Source organism: Arvicola amphibius, chromosome 6 (assembly GCF_903992535.2).
Source record: "Arvicola amphibius chromosome 6, mArvAmp1.2, whole genome shotgun sequence".
NCBI lineage: Eukaryota > Metazoa > Chordata > Mammalia > Rodentia > Cricetidae > Arvicola > Arvicola amphibius.
In genome coordinates, this window is record NC_052052.2 from 13,247,355 (window position 1) to 13,269,308 (window position 21,954).

General features: G+C 48.8%; 1 protein-coding gene across 4 annotated transcripts in view; it reads right to left on the reverse strand.

Moving 5' to 3' along the window:
• Positions 1 to 344: 344 nt before the first annotated feature.
• Ubr4 (ubiquitin protein ligase E3 component n-recognin 4) overlaps positions 345 to 21,954 on the reverse strand; it is a 117,640-nt gene continuing 96,030 nt past the window's right edge. For all 4 annotated transcript variants that reach the window (XM_038334654.1, XM_038334655.1, XM_038334653.2 and 1 more), the window contains 13 exons: positions 21,572 to 21,691; positions 20,830 to 21,020; positions 20,222 to 20,395; positions 19,806 to 19,905; positions 16,506 to 16,724; positions 15,510 to 15,623; positions 14,327 to 14,469; positions 13,782 to 13,907; positions 12,705 to 12,899; positions 7,159 to 7,383; positions 4,023 to 4,113; positions 3,193 to 3,355; positions 345 to 715 (listed from right to left, as the gene is read on the reverse strand). In XM_038334654.1, coding sequence (XP_038190582.1) covers positions 651 to 715; positions 3,193 to 3,355; positions 4,023 to 4,113; positions 7,159 to 7,383; positions 12,705 to 12,899; positions 13,782 to 13,907; positions 14,327 to 14,469; positions 15,510 to 15,623; positions 16,506 to 16,724; positions 19,806 to 19,905; positions 20,222 to 20,395; positions 20,830 to 21,020; positions 21,572 to 21,691 — 1,926 coding nt within the window. In that variant the 3' untranslated portion in view covers positions 345 to 650. The remainder of the gene's footprint in view (positions 716 to 3,192; positions 3,356 to 4,022; positions 4,114 to 7,158; positions 7,384 to 12,704; positions 12,900 to 13,781; positions 13,908 to 14,326; positions 14,470 to 15,509; positions 15,624 to 16,505; positions 16,725 to 19,805; positions 19,906 to 20,221; positions 20,396 to 20,829; positions 21,021 to 21,571; positions 21,692 to 21,954) is intronic.

Consider the following 21,954-nt stretch of genomic DNA (forward strand, 5'->3'; position numbering starts at 1 on the left):
ACAGCTGCTAGGGAAGGCAGGCAGAAGAGGCCTAGCAGTGGGAATAGCTATTCTTGCCATTTTGAGTCTTCCTGGGGTCTCTCCTCTCTGCAGGGCAGTCAGCAGGAGACTGTCAAATGTTTTCAAGGCTTTTGAAGTAGATGCTGACCAGGGCCTCTTTTGGCTAGGGACTAGAAAACCATTTCCCCCCCACTCCCTCCCTCAAGATAGCAATTCAAATTCGGCAGTCTTCCTGGCGCATCACCACAAGGCTGAGAGCTCACTGGAGAGCACTGGGCAAGCAGCAGCCACCACAAGGCTGAGAGCTCACTGGAGAGCACTGGGCAAGCAGCAGCCAAACCCCCTTTCCAATGTGTACAAGTCATTCATTTATTTCAAGATGTGCACACTCAAGCTGGCTGGGACAGCTCACAGCTCCTAGGTATGTATAGGTCCTTCAACGGCTTGGGCTACAAATAACTTCATAGCCAACGCAGCACACACACGCGATAGAACAGGAAGTCTACAAACCCCAAGCCACTCCGAGAAAAATGAGGGAGGAGAGGGGGTGCTAATGCAGCATCCGTGGGGGAAGTGAATGCACACGGAGGGGCGAACGAGGGAGGAAGGCAAGCGAGCTTCATTTCCGCGATCTCATTTCCATGGGATTGTCAGGGAATTGAGTTCAACAGGTCCTTTAGGAAGCCCTCTGGATCGGTGACTTCTGATAGAAGACCTGGAAAGCAGAGGCAGAGTGGGAGTGTAAGTGGCACACAGTGCCCCCAGCACCACCGCGTCACAGGCGCCTCCTTCACACACAGAACACACTGAGCCCAGCATGCTCCGATGTAACCACTTGCTGGGTTCCAGCAATGGCGGGGAGGTGAGCAGTGTGGCAAATGCACACAGTGATCCAGAAGGGGTGTCAGTCTCAATTCCCTGGAGCAGAGAATCTCAATCTGAGTAGGGGCTTGGAGGTGACTGGAGAGGCCGCAAATCACAACTCTAAGGCTGTTTATTTTTGGTGGGCTCCCGACCCCAGACTGGCCTCAAACTCACTATGCAGCTGAGGCCCTCCTCTGAACTTCTGTGCTACCACGCCTGACACAGTCAGTGTTGGGGACTGAATCCAGTGCTTCCTGCAAGCCAGGCAAACACTCTTTTAGTTCAGCCACACTCCCGCCCCAGAGCGGTGACCGGTGTGTGTGAACATTGAGTGTCTTTCTTCATTGCCCCTACCTTATTTTCTAAGATAGGGTTTTAGAGTTTGCTGGTTGGCTAGACTGGCAGACCAGTAAGCTCAGTAGGAGATCCTACCACTGGAGCACCTCAATGCCAGAGTCCTATCCACACCTGGTTTTTATGGGTGCTGGAGATCAGAACTCAGGTCCACATGCTTGCATGGCAGACCATAGCTGAGCCGTCTCCTCGGCCTCTGTCATCATCTTAAATTGACCAAAGAGGCAAATACCAAGAAATGGTCTTGTGGGCTGGAAGGGCAGAACAGGCAGAGGCCTCTGGGTTCTTCTGGGCTTCAATCTCACCATATCCCTGGATTCCTAAGCAAGATGCCAGAGCACAGGAGCTCCCTTTCTTCAGTTCTCAGAAAGAGACAGTAGGGAGCCCTCCCTGCCAGCCATGGATACTAACATAAGCCTTCACGGTGGAAGAACCCAGTGCATCCTCTATACCAAGTCCCCAGCCAGGCACCTGATCTCGTCAACAGTGCAGAGGAGACACAAAGCCTCAAGTTAAACATGAGCGTCCAAACAAGTCACCTCCAAGCATCTGCAATAATGGAGGTAAAGCAGCCAGGCTGCTTCTCTTGGCCCTGGAAGCTGTTTTGTTCTTGAAGTTGAATAGGGCATGTCTGGTATTCTGGCAGTTTAAAGGTCTGAAGTATGTGCAAAAGCCTGGCCTCGCAAAAAGGCTAGAAGCTTGCTGCTGCCAGGGCATGCCCAGGTGCCAGGCCTGGGGCAGCTTAGCCCTTCGCCTTGCCCACCTCTTCTCACTAGCTCCACAGTCTCATGTGACAAGCACAGGGCCCGAGGACTCAGCTCTGAGCTGCTCTTGGTCCGGATTAACTCTGAGGAAAATGGTGAGCTGCTGTCTGAACAGCCGGGCTGGGAAGACACAGGCAGGAAGATCAAGGGGCTATTAAGTAAGAAACAGAGACATGCAAGGGAGCTTGTGGCAGCTCAGACAGCTGGGCTGGAAACACCATCCCAGGGCAGAACCCCCACTGGGCCATGAAGAACATTTGTCCTCAGAGTGTCCAGAGCTGGGCAAACAGAAGGGGAAGAGAGAGTGTTAACAGAAGTGGTCACTTGGCAACAAGGCCTGGGGGACTCTCCCCTGCGTCTGTACACAGTCCCCACAGTGAACACCAGAAGGTTGAGAGGTAGGAGCTGGCCTGGTCCGGCTCCTTTGCTTTGGTTAGCAGCCCTTCCTTCTAAGACAGCACCAGGAGAGGCTGAGCCATAACAGTTAGGGACTGAGAGGGGTCATCTGTAACCCTAGGTTGTTTTTCCCAGGCCTGAGCCCAAGTCACACCCTTTTCAGATATGAAATCCAATTAAGTTTCAAAGTATTTCCAAGTAAGTGGCCAATTTGTACAGATGATTTGTGGACAGGAGAGAACGGACTTGAGCTCTAGGAGCTGTGGCACAAATGCTCAGACGCTGCCCTCCGTGTGCATCCTCAAGGCGCTCCATGCTGACTGTCTCTATCTACTTAACATCTGCTCAGCAGCTGGGAGGCAAGGAAGACAAGCACCCTTTCTCCTGTTAAGTCTGAGCTGTCACTAAAAGTCAGAACCTGAAAGAGCTTGTCTCTTCTGTGCTACCCATATCCGCTTAACTTCCACAGCCTCCACGACAGCAGCGACAGACCGAGCTCATGTACTACAGGCAGAGATGGAGCTGGGGAACACGGCACCAGTGTATGCTGCACCGAAGCGCTTTCACCTGTCAGTTTGATTTTTTTTGGAGACAGGGTGTCTCTATGTATAACTGGCTGTCCTAAAACTTTCTAAAGAGACCAGGCTGGCCTCGAACTTAAGAGATCCGCTTGCCTCTGTCTGAGTACTGGGATTAAAGGCAAGTGCCACGACACTCAGCAACTGGGCTGCTTGAATGAACACCTCTCCTATGACTGGAAGTGGCTACTGTAGGCCTATTGAACTACAGTTCTACTGAGTCACTGTGCACTGACCTGCTGCATCGAGGAACTCTGAGAAGGTCTCCACTGGCATGAACTCCTCCTGGAAGGTTTTCAGGGCTTTGTCGGCAGCTTCATAGATGGGCATGTCATTGTGGCGGATGTACTCAGCCAGAGAGCAGGACCAGCCGCCCTCCGTGTTACTGGTGGGCACTTTCTACAAGGACAGTAGGACACGGGGCCAGTGAGTAATTGAATGCAGCCAGCTCTCTGCCTCCATCTCAGCCCTGTGGTGAGTTCACCCTACACGGACCAGAGCCTTCCTAGACTAAGGAGGCCAGACCTCCAGGCCTCAGTTACTCTCCACGAGACCCTTTTTGTTTACGCAATGTTCCGTATGAACCCATAATTTCAACATGGGACTTTCCCACATCTGCATTTCCAAAACCAAGACAACTGGCATCTCTGGCTGGACCATTCCACTCATTATCACAGGGCTCAACCCATACACCAACCCTCCTAAGACATGTGGGCCCAAGCAGATAGAGAGCAGGACATTCTACTTTAAGTGAGGCTATGTTGGGCAGATTCACAAAGAGCAAAGTGTTACGCATGGACAAGGACAAGAGTGGAAAGGCTGTCAATGTGCTCAGAGCTCACTGCTTGGAGTGTGCATGACAAAGTGGTCTCAGCTGTGAACAGCTGGATGTGCAGGTCTGAGCTGAGGGTGTGTACCTCTCCCCAAGTAGAGACCTTTAGCTATCTAATGGCAAAGCACCCAAAATTAGTGAGGAGCCTCGGAATGTGGCCACCAATGGGGTTTGGGCAAAGATGCACACATCTCATATCTCTTGGAACTGGATGGGCCCCAGACGTTTCCTTACCTTAAACATGTTGTAAATGAGATCAACAAGAGCCCAGAAGAGCAGGGAAGAACGGTAGGCAGAATAGTCCTTCACTGCCTTATCTGTTAGCCTGGAAAAGCAGAGCAAAGACATTAAGGGCTCTGCAGAGACGGGACACTGTACTTGGGGACTGATGGTACCCAGAAGCTGCTGCACATGGCCTGAACAAAAAGCAGCTGTGGGCAGGGAACCTGGATGCCCTGGCTCCCAGGGCTGCTGCAGGAGCTCATCTGACAGTCTTAGCACTTTCCTAAACTGGGCTATCAGAAACAGGTAGACACAGTTAAACACGGCACCCAAAAGCTCTAACCTAAGCAAACACAAGGGTTCGCCGCTCCCTTGTACTCTGCCCCTCACAAGCTCTCAAATGTAATGATGTCTAACAGTGAAGAAGAATAAACGAGGTTCTAACTCAGGCTATACCTGCCACCAGGAGAAATCTATTAGACAGCCAAATGCATCAAACACTCACTCTGCAGAAAGCCAGCAAGCTGATAGGAAATTCGCATTGAGCAACCGTGATATCTAGGACTGCCCAGGCAACCACCCAATACTTTCCAAATCCTAGGGTAATCTCGGAGCTGCTCAGACACCCCTTTATCTCTAACAAGTGTCACGAACACCCGAGTACCTGGCACAGGCTTGAAAGTCAGCAAGTGCTGCATGAACTCATCTGAGAGTCTTAGCACTTAGAACATGGGGGGCACCTCTGTCAAGGTTCACTGTCTGCAGTAGATATCCCTCTTGTAAGGGGTGATCCCACTGGGCTCTGAAGGATCAGAATGCTCCAGCACAAGGGGAGAGCTCATTCATGGCTGTGGAAAGTAAAGGCCAGATGAGCCCCTGTCGTGACTTAAGGTCATCTTCTACATCTCACAACGCTCTGGTACATATCCTAGGATCAAAAGACAAGTAGCAGAGTGCTCAGCATCAGCTAATTTAGTTTAGGGCTTGTCTATCACGAGAGGTCAGTCACAACTGCCTTCAGCAGCCGTTTAACTCACAGTCAAGCCTATTGGCATGTGCTTCCTATAGCCTCTGCCATGTTTCCTCCTGCCCATCTACTTGAAAGGTGGGAGGTGGCACAGATGTAAGATGGGCCTAAGGGTAAGAACAACTGTCCAGATACCATGTAAGATTCCAGTGGAAGCCTAGACAATTTCTAGGCTAAAACACCTGCTGAATCTATTTTGCTGAATGTTAGACATGCAGAGTCATTAGCTTCTCTTGAGCTATAGTCTATCCACCCCCCTCCTCGGTGTGTGTTGTTGGAAACTGAACTTGGAGTCTCACACATGCTAGGCAAGTGCCCACCACTGAGTTATAACCCTGGCCCTTTAAACTATAGTTTTGTGTATTTGCTACTGCCTCCTACCCCAACCAAAATGTACAGGACTTCAAACAGAACCTGCTGCTAGCAATAGCACCCAGCTCCACAAGAAAGACACCTTCTCCATGCCCTTGGCTGCAAGGACTCTCCTTCTAGGGTGTCTCAATCCCGGGCAAGCCCTCAGCACCTTTTATAATCTGTCTGGCAAACAGCAGCCTTAGAACCTGGACCACAGCCGGGCTTGGCCCGCTGTGGCTGTCCTGCTTTGGTGAACATGGGTCTTGGGTGACCCTGCCCAGCTTAATTATTTACAGCTAATTAGGAAAGGTGACTGAACTGTTACATAGAATGGCAATGCTTGAATGCAGCCCAAGCTGGATTTCTTAATTAAGCCATGACCAAATCAGCTTTTCCTCAACTGCTGGGACAGAAATGAGTTCCACTCTTGGCCGATAGAACAAGCTCGGGTGGGCTCAGCCTCTACTCTGCTGCAGAAGCCTTCCTGATAAGCGGCCATCCTGTGTGCTATGAATGCAATTTCTGTTTCACTTAACAACTTCAGCGTCTGAAGACATAACTTCTGATTTCAAGCAGCTAGTTAACTATTAACACTAGGGCTCTTGGGATGTCATGGATGTGATGTGTTTGGAATGGGGCAGGAATCTAACCCTACTGCTTCACACTTGGCTCAAATAGGCTTCTATTGGCTGGAATCAAGATGACAGCAGCAAACCAGTCACTCTGGGGGCATGAAGTATCAGAGCTAAAAGAGGAAAAGCCTCAGATAGCCAGTTCAGGTACTGCTGTACCATAGGGCATGCCATCACCATGGCTGGAAGGGAGCCTCCTTCTGCTCCCTTCCTCGCCTCTAAGTGTGAAAACGATCCCAGAGTCTAAACTTACGAGTTCAGAGACAACAGTAGGACCACACAGGGACACCAGGTAGTCCACTAGCAGAAATAAGCTACCAGGCCACACACTGTGGTGCAGCTCCTGGAGGGTGAGGGTGGGGGGTGGGGTGGGGAGTAGGGTCTATCCAGGGCCACTAAAAACCCATGTAGTGGCTGGGTCTATTCTGTGTGCTGTGACCACTGGGTATTGTCAAAGAGCTTGGGATGAAGGCTCTGATTTCATTGCAGATGGATCTTTCAGATAATCCCTAACTGACTCAAACAAACAATGCAAAGAACTCCTGCATGCGCTCCTTGGTGGGTGCACACACGATTATAAAGAGGGTCTAGAAAGCCTGAGGGAGGTGTGGCAGATAAGGAAGGAAGAAAGGAGGGAGGGAGGGAGGGAGGGAGGGAGGGAGGGAGGGAGGGAGGGAGGGAAGAAAAAAAGGAAGGAAGGAAGGAAGGAAGGAAGGAAGGAAGGAAGGAAGACAATCTTTAGTCACCAGACAAGAAATCCCCAGCCACAGCCACACTGAAACCTCCCTAGTTTACACCAAAGCCGGCAAGAGCCAGAAAGTCTGGCTCCCTGGCTTAGCCTTGCTGCTGAGCCTAATTGCCTCACCAGCCATATCCCTTGAAGCCTGGCTGTCTTCCTTTCTGAATTTTCTACAGATGGAAACCTAAATTCACCTTTTCAGTGGCTCAACACAAGACCCAGAGGGGCTCAAGTAACTGTCAAACACCAGTCTAGACTCTTAGGGTGCCGGCAGGAGCCAGAGTTGAGAGCCAAGTCAAATGAGCACACCTTTAACAGGCACACACCACGTGACAGAGACAGCCTGGAAACACGGGAAGACACCGAATGCAGCAGCTTCCCAAGACAAGCACTGACCTGGTAGCTCCTCCTGGAGCCACTGCCCGGGCATGTGAGGCCACCAGCAGCCTGCGTAGGATCTCTACACGCATGGCTCTCCACTGCTCAGGGGGTATGACGTGCAGAGCCAGGATGGTGAAGTAGTGGGGCCCGTCTACCTCGAAGGCGCTCTCCACCCACTTCTCTTTGGGCTGCTCCAGGAAACCTTGCAGGTTCTTCTCCTCTCGGGATGTCGCTCGGGTTCTGGAGGAAAAGAATTCAGATGGCAGCAGGGAAGGAGCAGGGCCAACCAAGATGGCCCTGAACAATCTTCTGGGTTTGTACTCCCTCCCACTCCCTCCCCTCTAGCAGCACAAGCCTTCTACCCTTTCAGGTCCCTGATTGTCACTTCAACACAGATCCCAACATCTCCTGGCTCTTGGACAGCGCATGGCTACCAACTCTCCACTGTGGAGTTGTCATAATTTTTCTGGAAGCGCAGGGAAGGAAGGTGACTTACCAAAGTCACTAAACCAGTAAGCTGTAACAGAGTTGATGTGGGAGAGTCTTCTGTTTGAGTTGATTTCATTGGCTAATAAAGAAACTGCCTGGCCCATTTGATAGACCGCCCCTTAGGTGGGTGGAGTAGACAGAACAGGAAGAGGAAGTGAGGTAGAAGGATCAGTTAGATGCTACGCCTCTCCTAAGTTAGTCAGACCGCCGTGCCTCTCCTCAGAGAGAGAAGCCAGACGCGATGAAGCTCCAGCCCAAGATGGACGTACGCTAGAATCTACCTGGTAAGGCACCACTTTGTGGTGCTATACAGATTATTAGATATGGGTTAGTCAAGATGTGAGTAAGAGGCTGGAAGTAATGGGCCAGGCAGTATTTAAAAGAATACAGCTTCCGTGTAATTATTTTGGGGCACAGGGCAGCGGGAAGCCAGCCCACAGCTAATTACTACAGAATGGCGCCAACGTGGATAACTGAATCCACAGAAAACCTGAGAAAGCTTGGGAAAGAATAGAGTAAAGCATGTTTTCTTGGTAGCAGCCTTTTCTCAGGTTTGGCTTTGCTTGCTAGAGGTAAGAAAGCACTCTCATCTAAGAGAGGCTTCCTGACTCAGCTTTAGCTGCAAAATCTTGCAGCTCTTTTAAGAGGTCCTGCCATGAAACACTTAAATGGTGTTGATGAAAAGCTGAATGTTTGTTTTTCGGTTTTCAGCCGTAGCAGGAAAAAAGCTGTGCCGTTTTAAAATGCCAGCTTTGTCCAGCTTTGTCCCACCAGGGCAAACTCTGACTCTTTCAAGCAGGCGGTCCTGACTATGGAGCTTTTGAGTGTTGTTTAACAGTGTTGCAGCTTGCTTGCTGGCAGGGACCTTGAACCGCCACAGAGTTGTGGTGATAAACATGGCTACAACCGGTACCTCTGCCATGAGGCTGGAAAGCTAAGGAATGGGATGGATCTAGCTGGCAAAGCCACGGCTTGAATCCTACCCATATTGCTCAGTAATTTAAAGACTTGTGTGGTCAGAAAGAGAGAGAGAAAGATAAAGTAAAGAGAGATTCAAAAACAAAGAAAACCTCTAAATGATTTATAGTGTGTTAAAAATATATGCATGCTAAAGGTTAAAGTTCTTAGGGTAAAAAAAGGAAGAAAGAAAGTAGTTAGGTGTGGTAGTACACACCTTTAATCCCAACACTTGAGAGGCAAAGGTAAATTGACCTCTGTGACTTCGAGGTGTGGTAGCACACACCTTTAATCCCAGTGCCTGGGAGGCAGAGACAGACAGATCTCTGTGAGTTCAAGGTGTTGTAGAGCACACCTTTAATCCCAACACTGGGGAGGCAGAGGCAAGTAGATCTCTGTGAGTTCAAGGACAGCCTGGTCAACAGAGTTATTCCAGGACAAAGATATACAGAGAACCTGTCTTAAAAAATAAAAGTAAAAATAAACGAAATAGAGGTAAAAATAAAGCTGTACAAAGATGGAAAATACACAGAGAATCTTGATGCTGTATGCTATTATGCTCTCTTTGAATTGTTTAAATGCTGAGGAAGAAGCAATAGCTGCTAAAAGATATTTGTTTATAAATGCTGCTGAACTAATCCAAGAAAGATATTTTGAAAATACCTTGACTTCAAAATTTGGATCTAAGGATATGATACTTTGGAAAAGAGATTCTTCTTTTGTTTTTACAGAAAATGAAACCCTGTGGATTGCTTTTATCCCAATATGGTATGATAAACCACGACCTCCTGAAAGGTTGCTGTGAACACCTTCAGAAAATTGCTTCAGCCAACTGATGACTGAGATGAACCTGGCACACAGGTTACACCAAGAAAGATCTGATTAACAGCGTCCCCATTCAGCAGGAAGCAGTTTGGAGAGAAATAACTGCGCCCATGTTCCCAAATATTGCTTATAAATGTTCTTTTACATTTAAAGGGGGATATGATATAGATATGGATAATTTGCATTGATATGGATTTTGCTTCAGTGATTTAAATTTAAGGTCAATTTTGTTATATGTATATGTATTTCTGATACTGATTAAGGTATTATGATTGTGCAGTTCATTTTAAAAATATAATGTATAATTAAGAAATATAGGTTGTTAATGGATAGTCATCAATAATAGTAAAGCTTGTAGTCATGTTAGTTAAATTTTCTAGATATATAGAGATATTTCAGTTAGATAGGCATTCCTATATCTTTCAAAGACTACAGAATATTCCACTTAAATGTTTTAATAACTTAGGGTTTTTCATGACAATGAGACACGTCTGCCTCTGGCAGCACCAGCTACTTCAAAAAGATGATGGGCATCGAAGAGGATCCTTATGGAGTTTGATAGCCATTTGGGCAAGAAACTGCTCTTGCCTGGACTATTGCATAAACTGGACATAGAGAACCCTCAGAGAGAGGACTGCTGAACTTGCCTAAAAGTGAGATGATCTTTCGGGATTCCTGATTCATGAAAGAGTCTGCAAGACATTCTGCAGGACACAGCAGAAAGTGACTGAACTGTCTTTGAAATTTCTTGCTTTATGGAAATGTCTGCTGGAAACTATGGGCCTGAAGGCCGAAGATGGATGCCCCAACGGTACAGAGGAACTTTGGGTGACTGTCCAGGCAGTGAGATGTCTCTGTCATTTCTAGAGTTTTGTAAGTTGCTTACTTCTTATTTACTTAGGTAATATTATATCCTTCTGGAGTCTTTGATGGAGTTGAAGAATAGATAGATAGTTAAAGTTTTCCTTTGTTATGATAAAAGATAAAATGGATATAAGTATTGTAACTAATTCTTACTTGATAACTATTTTGTTATATGTAATTTTACTATGTTAAAGTTAAAGCCTTTCTTTTATTGTTTAAACAGAAAAAGGGGAAATGATGTGGGAGAGTCTTCTGTTTGAGTTGATTTCATTGGCTAATAAAGAAACTGCCTGGCCCATTTGATAGACCGCCCCTTAGGTGGGTGGAGTAGACAGAACAGGAAGAGGAAGTGAGGTAGAAGGATCAGTTAGATGCTACGCCTCTCCTAAGTTAGTCAGACCGCCGTGCCTCTCCTCAGAGAGAGAAGCCAGACGCGATGAAGCTCCAGCCCAAGATGGACGTACGCTAGAATCTACCTGGTAAGGCACCACTTTGTGGTGCTATACAGATTATTAGATATGGGTTAGTCAAGATGTGAGTAAGAGGCTGGAAGTAATGGGCCAGGCAGTATTTAAAAGAATACAGCTTCCGTGTAATTATTTTGGGGCACAGGGCAGCGGGAAGCCAGCCCACAGCTAATTACTACACAGAGTGGAAGAGTAGGTTGCACGAATCCCACTATGCGGTCCCCCGGCACTCAGGCTGGTCCCCCCGGCACTCAGGCTCCCTGCTGGGCTGTTTACTTGCAGCATGTCCTCCCTCCCCGTCACCAGCAATTTCTTCTGGTGGGCAGCTGTGTGCCAATGACCACAGCACACTGACTGCCAGACATGGTTCTCAGTTCTGCACGTGACTTATCTATCTCATTTAACAGGCATAAATAGCCTGTGAGACAAGAGCTGCCTGTCCAAATGTATAGGAGAGTAAGCTACAATACTAGGATCTAAGCACCATGCTAAGCAAAGACTAGACGGAGGCCCCAGGCCTGGTTCTAGAGTTTGTCATCAACTCTACCCTTTTCATGAAAAAGTCTTGCCAGTGGCAGGACCCACACAAAGAGGCTAAGACTCTCCAGCAGTGTCCCTATAACCTACTGGTGATCATCTATGAGGGGAAGGCAAAACAACAAAAACCCCATGTTCAGGCTGCAGGCTTCGCAGCCATAGGGATGCAGGAGGATGGTGCAGAGATACCCTGCGCCCTTTTGCTCCTACAAAATGGGCATGCCCAGAACCAACTGGAACCCCAACTAACTCTCCATCCCTGTGGGGAAGCTCAGACTTCTGGCCATGGCAGGTTCTTCTCAGGTTCAGGTTTGGCTCACTAGTACAGCACACTTGCTCTTGTGTGTAAACGACCTACCAGAGGCCCAACTGCCTTATGACCAAGCTCATGCCACTATCCAATGGCTAGCAAAGGAAGCAGCCTATGGCTGAGGAGGCCCTGCCTGCCCAAGGAGACAACAACAGAGCTGACATCTTAAGTCACCAGTTTCATCTGGCTGGGTCAATCCTGGGAAGTATTTTCCTCACTGGGTCTCTGAGCAGTCCACTCTAGCTCATGGCTGCCAAGAGGCATGTCTCTGCAAAACCCACAGCCTTTGTCAGGGCCTCAAGAACACTGGCAATTAGCACAGATGGGGCCTGCAGCGGGGTCCAGACAGTAGAATGCCTGTGCTGCTGGCAATGCCAGGTGTCTCTCTTGACAGCCTGGGCATTTGGGAGATGATGTCATGTGCTACGAAGAGCCCTGCCCTGCGATTTAACAAAGCAGCCTGAAGTCTCAAGGTCAGACTTTATCTCACAAGGAAATGGGAAGAAGGGAAAACAAACTGTCCGAGGGGAAAGGACAAGAGCCGACTGACTGCCTTGGTACCTACCTTAATAGTATGGTAGTAGCGTGGGAGGACTGTGCCCAGCCTTTCCACGGCTACCAGCTCTGCCTACTAAAATCATGGATCTCAGGAAGAAAGGTCTGCAGGCAGGTCTGCACCCAGCCAAATATAATCCAAGAGTGCAGGCACAGAAATACCTTAATGTGTTTCTAAGCCTGGCTGTGAGTGGGAGGGCTTCTGCCCCCTCGGAGGGCCTCTTTGATGCCCCATTTCCAGCACCACAGACAAAAACAGTTCTTTCTTCCCGGCCTCATTCCTGTTCAGTTGCTTTCCCAGTATTCAACCCCCTCCAGCCCCATCCTTGTCAGAAGCATTACTGACGGGCTAAGAAAGCTAGCGTTCCATTGGTGCGGCAGCCTCCACCCCATCGGAAGCCTATAGTTATACCCGTGTGCTCTAATGACATGATGTGACCCTCAAAACAGTGAATTAAAAACCCTTCCTCAGTAAAGGCTGGAGGAATCTAGCTAAGCAGAGAGGGACAAGGAGTGTCAGCCAAGGTAGCATCTGGGGCCACAAGATACTGACGTACGTGTTCAGGACGTAAAGCACGGTGTGAATGATGTATGGGATCAGGTGGATGTTGCTCTCCCGGCCGCCCCCACCAGTGTCTGCACTGAACGACTGCTCCATGGCGAAGCGCAGGAAGAGTAGTTTAATATCATGGATGTTGAGCTGGTACGTGGGTTCCCGCTGGCCCGTACATTCCTGGAGGTAAGTGTTGTGCCTAGGGAGAAGCAGAGCCAACATGTCATGGAAGCACTGGGATGGAATGCAGAGCTCTCTTTCTGGTCACCCTGGCCCGCTGACTGCAGAGGTCAGAACAGACCTTAGGACATGGCTGTTGCTGCTGTGACTGCATGTGATCTCTCAATGTGGGTAAGAGGCTCATTTCTTAACTGACAGATGCCATGACACATTACGGAAAAATGTGAACTTACTCATTCCAGTGACAAGGTGATTTATCCTTAAGAAGGATCTTTACACCTTCCAATATGTTGTGCTTTTTTTTTTTCTTCCTAAATCAATATCCATTTGATTTTGCCTCTTATTAACTGAATGGCCCTGGGTAAATGACTCCCCTTATGGCCCAGATTATTCATGTGTGCAGCAGTAACACAGTACACAGCCGAGTATGCTATCTACCATCACTGTCATTACTGCTACCAAGTCTGATGTACTAAGTACTTTATACCCCTGGGCTTTAAATTAGAACGCCACGTGGCCTCACAAACATACAAGGACCCCAGAGAAGCTTCAGCTACTGCAGTCTAGTATGTGGGAACAGAGAGGCCTTAGAAGGAACTCCCACCCCACCCCACACCCAGGAGCTTTCATAATTTAAACACTAGAGTCATAGACCAGAGAAGTGAACTTTGGAGATTCTGGTCCTGAGGACTAAGTTAGAGGTTCTGCGTGTTACAGGAGAGCTAATGAAAAATCTTGCATGGAACCCAAGAAACCAAGGAGGCTGGTTTTGTTTCAGCAAGTCACTTTACTCAGCTCTATCTGCTCAGAGCAATTCTGTGGTCTGTTAGCACAGATAGACATGGACATCCAATGAAGTGCCCAGGAAACGGCCCCTTCCTGCGATGAAAACAACACTCACCTTGCTAAACAAGTGGCAAAAGCTGATTCGGGGACGTGGGGGCCCCAGACTGGAAGAAGCCCATTGCACTTTGTGTTGGCATTCTGCAGGGCAGCACTCTCCCACTCTTCCCGGCCTCTAGCCAATCTGGATGGGGACAGGGAGGAGAGCAGGGACAAGTAACTACTGGGATTACTCTGGTAATGAGACACCTGGGTGCTGAGGGCTTGCTAACACTAGCCCTGGCCTTAGGGAGAGAATTAGCCATTTGTAAACTCCATAGGTAAAAGTTTGCTTCATTAATTTAGGCAAGTAGGACTGCTTCTACCAGTCTTGGCCAAGGCCAAACATCCAAAGTCAAACACAGTTTCTCACAGGGTAAGTACAGCTCATGGGTCTATGGGGGCTAAGGTAGACACCCTACTGCTTGGAGAGAAGAAAAGCAGGCTTCAGCCCCAGAGCTAGTAACTCCAGCCCAGCAGCCCAGGACCTGAGCCATGGCCTACTCATTTGAAGCAATACAAGTTCAGGCCGGCTAAAGACATTCTGCAAGAGCCAACACCTACCTGACGGCAGCTAGGTGACAATCGTAGTGCACAATGTTGAAATGGGACACAGTACTGTAGCCCTGCTGTTTCCGGGGCTTGTTCTCCATCTCCTCCAAAGCTACCCGCTTGGTGAAGGTATAAATGCCTAAGACCTTTGTGGGCTGCAAGGAAAACACAGAATTGGGGAGGGGTGAGGAGAAATTCCCAGCCAACCTATGCAAGGAAGTGACAAGGTGTGGAGAACTGAGCATCTCCTTTCAGATGGGAAAGTGGTCACTCTGGTGCAAGCATCACTTGCTGCCATAAACTCATGTGAGCTCAATTTCTCAGGGATGTCATGAAAGCCCCATTGTGGATTTAACAGAAACCTAGCAGACCCCAGTATCCTACTCTTGAATTTCCAGTACTGTGAGCTAAATAAACTCCCCGCCCCCCAACCCCCCGCCGCCGTAGTTCTAGGAATGGAAGTTAGGGCCTTGTGTATGGCAGGCAAGCATCCTACCACTGAACTACACTCCCAGCACCAAACCTCTGTTCTTATAAAAATAATTTTGTGTGTGTGTGGGGGGGGGGGGGGCAGAGATCCCAGCCTATGCCATCTCTGCCTGTGCTTCATCTATCTAGAAAGGGAATACACAGCGTTTCCATGGCCACAACTTTACATCAACCGGGACACTGGCTCTTCCACAAGTCTAGGAGCAAAGCAGAGCTAAAGAGGAAGAGGTCTCTCTCAGTACTGTCAGAAACCAAACAGGCCGCCTCTCCACTGCTCCTTCCAGGTGTCGCCTCACTTGGACACATAGAAAGTGGAGCTCTAATTGCTCATAGTTATTCTGAACAGAAGCAATGCAGTAAGACCTGAAGTCCCCAGGCCTGGGATTAACAGAACCTCAGCTGGAATTCTGGCTTTGCCCCGTACCCTACCCATCAACTGGGGCTTTTAACAGGGTTTAAAGACAAGTGCCCTGGCACTGACAGAGGATGCCAAAAGGTGGTCTCTTCAGGTGCCAAGGATGCTCATGCTTAGATCAGTTTGCCTTCCTGCCTACAAGGCTAGCTAGCAGCTGGCACTGGTGTTAGTTCCCCAAAGCTTACCTTAGTACAAAATGGCTTGCAGGAAACTAGTATGTCTAGACATAGAGCCAGGCTGTGCTACCAACAGCCAGAGCATGTGCAGCCATGCACTGCCCAGCAGCCTTACCTGGAACTTGTATCCCTCCCTGCAGATGCAGCATGTGAGGCCTGGCTCCTCTATCAGCTCTTCCATCTGCTTCAGGAGCGCAGTCTTGGTCACCACTTGGCCCTTTTCATTTGTCTAGAAGGGAACACAGGCAGCATGTCACAAGAGGATTCCCACATGCCTCTCACCCTGGCTTGAGATAACCACACACAGACATAAAGGAATGATGTGTGGAGAGAAGAGCCCTTCTACTGTGCTGAGAGGGGTGGAACTGGGGCCTTGTCAGCCTCAGCAAGTGGCAAGCGCTCTACCTCTAAGCTACACATCTGCTGTCTCCACTGACTTTTATTGAGGGAAAGCCCTGGGATTCGTTCAGGAGCCATCAAAGCAGAGGACACCAAGCAGTGGGAAGCTGGCATGTTGCCACGTTGCCATTTGCTACCACAAAGCCCCTTTGGTCTGTACCAGCCCCACCACGACTCGGCTGCCAAGTGCCGCTGTGTTCTGATCATTTACTGTCCCCAGTAAGGATCAAACTGCTGACACACGAGTTTGCTTGTTAAGACAAGGCTCTTCCAGGGCCACCATTTCCTCCAAAGTAGGACAACAGAGCCCTCTGTATCAGTCCTTGTTCAAAGTCCTGTCCAAAGTTAGTAGCTATGTGCCACGGCCAATATGGTTCACTTTCTTTATCTGGAAATGAGCATAATGATATCAAGCCACAGGACCACTTGAGAGTTTAAATATATATATATGAGGTTCTGGTAGTGTCTGGCATGCAGCAAATCCTGGATATACAGTAATTAGTATCTTTACTTTTACTGTTTGCATAAACCTGTCAGGTCAGTTTTCTTCGAGTCTCCAAATGTAGTATGGCAGTAGCCACATCTGGATGAACCCAGAACAGCTACCTCTGCCTCTCCCCTATGCAGCCCTCCCACCATCATGCCCAACTCTCCTGAGAAGCACATTCATCTGCCTGTGGGGTTCCTTGTCCACTTAGAGAGGGAGCTTTACCGTCATGCCCAGAGTGCCGAGAGCCTTCTGCCTCATGGCCATGGCCATGCGCTTCTTCTCTGCTCGGGTCTCCCTGCGGGCAGCATCAATCTTCTTGTTCACATCAGGGTGTTCTCGCAGGGCCTCCAGCAGGTTCTCAGCCAGGGTCCCAATGCCCTCATCACTGGATACCTGCTCTAGTTTATGCAGGTTTGTGATGGAGTCCGTTCCAATCAGAACCTGCAAAGAGAACCAGTGAGATGTACGTATCTAGTCATAGAGGCAGCCTTCCACCAAGGCCCAGTCAATACTCCACGATCAGCCCAAGTGCACAAGTTTGTGTCGCTGGCTTCACAGAGGCCAGAGCCTGAGATTCTCTACTGCAAAAGACGCGACTGGGAGGTTTGGGTGCCAGGGACCTCTAGCTAGCTACTCCACTCATTAGGTCCAGCATTCTCACACACAAAACAGGGACAGTGTCAAGGCGGCTGTCAGGATGGAAGGTGAGGCAGCATGTGAAGCACTGTGGACTATGCCTGGGAAGGGGAAGCCAAAGAGAGCTGCTCCTGCTAAAAACAATGGGGTACCTGGCAGGGCCTGTGCAGGAAGCACCCTGGGGCAGAAGCCTAAAGTCGCAGGAACTCCCATAGTTCTGCAAATGGGTGCCTGTAGCCATCAAGCTGGTGGCAGTCCTCCCAGTCTACAAGATACCAGAGGCAAAACTCCAGCACGCAGGAGTGAAAACGACAAAAAGATAAACGGCTATCAACCCTGGGCGTGGTAAAGCTGGCTTCAGGGCCCCATGGCACCATGAGACGGGAGCTGAGGCAGGTGCAGGGGGAAAAGGCCTCCAGGTGAGCTCGGTGGGCAGTCTCACCGAGGCATCACAAGTTAGTTAGTGGTGGGGTTTACTCTGTGTGATGAAAAACGGAAAACAATAGAGCCAACTTTAGAGGCCAAAGCCTGAGTTGTCTGCCTCAGATCATTCAGTAACTCGTAAACCTGCCCTTCCTACAGAACACCGCAAACACACACCTCAACAAAACTGCATGTTATCTCATGCCTCATGCTCCTAAATGCTGAGTGAGCCCCTGTTTAAGACCTAGCAAACTTTTCCACAGCCACCCACACCCCAAACTCAACACCCCAAGTGTTTACTGTGAGCGTGCATGTGTGTACATGGCAGACGTGTGTGAAGTAGGAGTAGGGAAACCACAAGGCCTTGTCCACACAAAACTCAGACAAACAGGAAGGGTGGCTCATATGTGCAGGACTTGTTCACCATCCCTCTTCTCTCACCCTCAACCTTGTCCATCTCCTCTGATGGAATAACCATTCTCTTCATCACTGAACCAAAGGACTGGGCAGAGCTCTAAAGTTGCCAAGCCCTTTCTCTTTCCAAATCCTAGTTAAACAACTCCCAGGTCTCTGCTGAGCCCATTCACTAAGTTGCTTGAGCTTCCACTGGACCAAGACAAAAGCCCACCATATGTTCATCATCTTTCTAACTTCTTGCAGCAAACATGGCACTGCCTTGGAGGGAGCTCCATATTCCTAAGCCGAGTATGATGGTGCACGCCTGCAATCAGAGCACTTAGGAGCTAAGGCAGGAAAATGGTTGGGCATTTGAGGCTAGCCTGAGCTTCACAGGGAAGACTTAGCCAGCTAGCACTGCACAGTAGTAAGATGCATGAAAAGCCATCACATTTTGCCTTTGGCAAAATACAGCTGTTCCAAAGAAGTGGAAACAATGTGTGCAAAATCTGACCATAAAGGCCTATCATCTGTGGCTATCTGCTGGACTAGGACAAAGGCTAGCAATTACAGAGATTTGAGTAAGACCTTCACTGTATATGACTGCGTCACCACACTTCTGAGGTGAGTTAGAACAGGCTGCCAAACAAGAATGCACCCTATATTCAATGCAGAACATTATGAAAGCAAAATAATTAACTCTATGGATTCTCAAAACTCAGCATTAAACCTTATACCATCTACCTAGAAAATGGCGAGACACAAGAGCCATTTCATGCAAAAGACCTGTACAGATGAAGCACGGGGAAGACAGTGTAGCATCATTAGCCATTGGGGAAATGCAAGTCAAAACCACAGCCACGCAGCACTGCACTCAGCAGCACAGCCAGGGTAAAAATAGCCAGCAAGTGCAGCAAAGACAAGAGAACTGGGCCACTTATGCACTGCTGCCAGAAATGTAAAACAGGCCTGCTACTTCAGGAGAGTCTGGCAGCTTCTTTTTATAACTGCCGTGTGTGATATGTCAATATACGCATAGACACATGTGTAGGGGGCAGAGAAAAACTGTCCAAGCCAGTTCTCTTCCTCCACTCTTGTATGGATTCTGGAATGTAACTCAGAAGGTCAGGCTGGCATGGCAAGTGTTTTTACTAATTATTGAACCACACTGCTGGCCTGGCAGGTTCCTATAAACTAAACGTGTAGATACTAACCAGCCAACAACTACCCACCAGCTACTACCCCAGCAGCTACACACTTTTGGGCATTTCCCCCAGAAAATAAAAACATTCAAACAAAACCTGTCCCTCGATTTCATAGCAGCTTGGTAAAGAGTACTCCAAATGGGAAATGACTAGTTGTCCTTTAACAGGAGGCTGGGTACAGACTGGGATGTATCCCTATGGTAGGACACTACTTATGAATAGAAAGGACACAAAACACGTGCAATGACCCAGAAAAAGCTTCAAAAAATTCCGACGAATGGAAAAAAAACAATCTCAAGGTTATATGGTCCATGGGTCCACTTTCATGGAAATGGACCCCATTACAGAAATGGAGAGCTTAGCAAGGGGCTGTGGGAGGGGCACAGAGGAATGTGGACACTATGCAAGGGCAGAAGAGGGACTCAGTACTAAGTTCAATATATACTGAAGTTCAACAAGATACTTCTCCAATGAATCCGGAGCTCGAGAATCTATAGCTATCTATCTAAAATGGGGTGGAAAGAAAACTTGGAGCCCACATCATCCGCACGGGACAACACATGGGACGACAGGGCTGAGAGGTCAGGAGTGGGCCACAAAGCTGTCAGCTGCCTGAGGCAGGGCAGAAAACAGTGGTGATGAAGTTTCAAACATCTAGTGACTGAATGGTCAGCCATCTGTAGTGTCAGCCAGAACGCTGGGTTCAACTGCAGCATGCCAAGCCCTCACACTGTCAGACTCACTGCACACAGTGAGGGTGCCTACCCTAGAAGCCTCAGGCCACAGGGTAAGCCACACCATGGGTGACTTGCTGGTTGTACTCAGATGGTTTATGACTTTCTCTTGTTATCTGTCCACTCACCTGAGTGGCAGGGTGCTGCATGGCCAATCCCCGAAGAAGCCTCAAAATAAAAGGCAGAGCAGGGCGAGACAAAAACTTTTTCCAGATGTCAGCATCCAAACTGCAAAACAGACAAGAGCACATGAGTAGCCAGGAAGCAACGCTGAAAATCTGCTGCTGAGTCTGGCTTGTTCAAACAGGATCTTTCAAGAATGTAATAAGAGATCAGTAAGGGTAAATCCAGCTGATAAGTCAGATAAGGATGAGCACTTGAACAGAAGCAGAAAAAGTCCCAGGACTCTACAGTGGTTGAGTGGCACTGGACAGGTCCCTGAAGGGAGAGGAACACAGGGCACACAGGAAGCACCACACTCAGATGTTGAGAAAAACGGTCATGTATGAGAAGGGGGCACAGAGCCCCAGGAAGGGTGCCTTACTTCTTGGCACTGGGGATATGTTTTTTCATGTAGTCTAGAGCATTCTGGGTGATTCCCTTCTGCAGGATGAGATCCTTCAGCTGGTGCCCGTTGCTGTTGTTCTTGATACCAGCAGCAATTTTACAGAAACAATCCAGGAAGACTTTGTCATCCCCACTGTGGTCTTCATCATACCTAGAGAGCATAAAAGGTCTCAGCATGAAGGCAGAGCTCACATCACCCTCTTAGGTAAAAACTATGTGAACCACCTAGAGGATCTAGTCTAAACTCCTACAGGGAAAGGAGACCTCAGACCAGGACCCTGCCACTCTCCCTTCACCTACCCTGTGCCCAAGCCTGCATTGTTCTTTTGCATCTACAGGCTTTTGCAAGTGTAGCTCCCCCCACCTAGTCAGGTCTTTCCCCCGTCATACCCTTTCAGTACTGTTTTAATATAATGTGATTTGGTGACTGCCACCCCACTAGACAAAGTCCCTTAAATTCCAAATCACACAACACAAAACACTCAACAAAAACCCAGGTCACTCACTTAGTCTCACAAAGCTAGCTTGGGATTTCTGTGGGCAACCCCCACCCCCAGGCTTGTTGTATCAACTCCAGGCTCATACTTTTCGAAGCTACAGTAAGGCTTGAACCGCTCCACTAGGATCTGCATCTTCTCCACCTCTCCAAAGGACAGGTATGGGATGATACGCAGCAGACCCTGGAGCACACTAGGGTTGGAGCGAACAAAGGTGCTGTTGATCTGGTCCAAGAGCATCACCAGTTGATCCTTGTCACCCGTGAGGAGGAGGTTGCCCTGCAACAAAAGAGGATGGAAATCAGGATGGTGGCTGTAGCCAAGAACTGACCTCAAAGTTAGCCACTCTCACCAGACAGAACTGTTCTGTTCTTTAGTACCTGCTAGAACAATAAGCTGCCTAGATTTCCACTGCTGAATTTCCAAGCTGCTGAGATGGCCACACTACACTAATGCAACATCCTGCTCCCCAGAATGGAGACTGCTAGACACTTCTGGGGTCACAGGCCCCCTAATCACCAACCCCAGAAGGCAGGAAGTCCAGGTGCAGACGGGAGAGACTGCAGTGTAGGGCTCCACTACATACTGCCTATTCATCTAGGTCATGCCTGGGTTCCATGAATGAGCACCTTCAGACTGAAAGAACATCCTTGGCAGCTTTGTTCCCCCTGAATGCAAAGGTCTCAGACTCAGTACAACAACATCACCCTGATTAGAGCCCTGGTCATTACTAACATGAGTTTAGCCATTTTTAGTTGAGTTCAGCTAGCTTCAAACAAGCCCATTGTTGGTTCCCAGTCTATGGGCAGAGGAACCAGGCCCCCACTCACCTTGTCCTCACTCAGGGGCTCTGCATTGGACTCATCTAGAATGATTTCCATGATGCTCAGCACCTGCTCAGCCACAGCAGCTCCTCCGCTGTCCTTGCTCTCTTGTTCAGCTACCAGAGCCTGAAGGAGGAGACCCAGTGACTCTCAGGACACAACCACAGCCACTCACTGCTGGTGACCTCCGCTGCCTTTCATAGTCTTAAAGCCCAGTGTGTGTGTGTGTGTGTGTGTGTGTATGCACGCGTGAAAGTGTACATGTGTGCAATGCATATCTGAGAGGGAGAAAGTGGAAATGGGATGTTCTGGGCCTCATTCTTGGGTGCCCTGAGGAAAGAGAGGCACTACGTCCTTTCAGTATTGGGTCTGTTCTACAGACTTCTGCT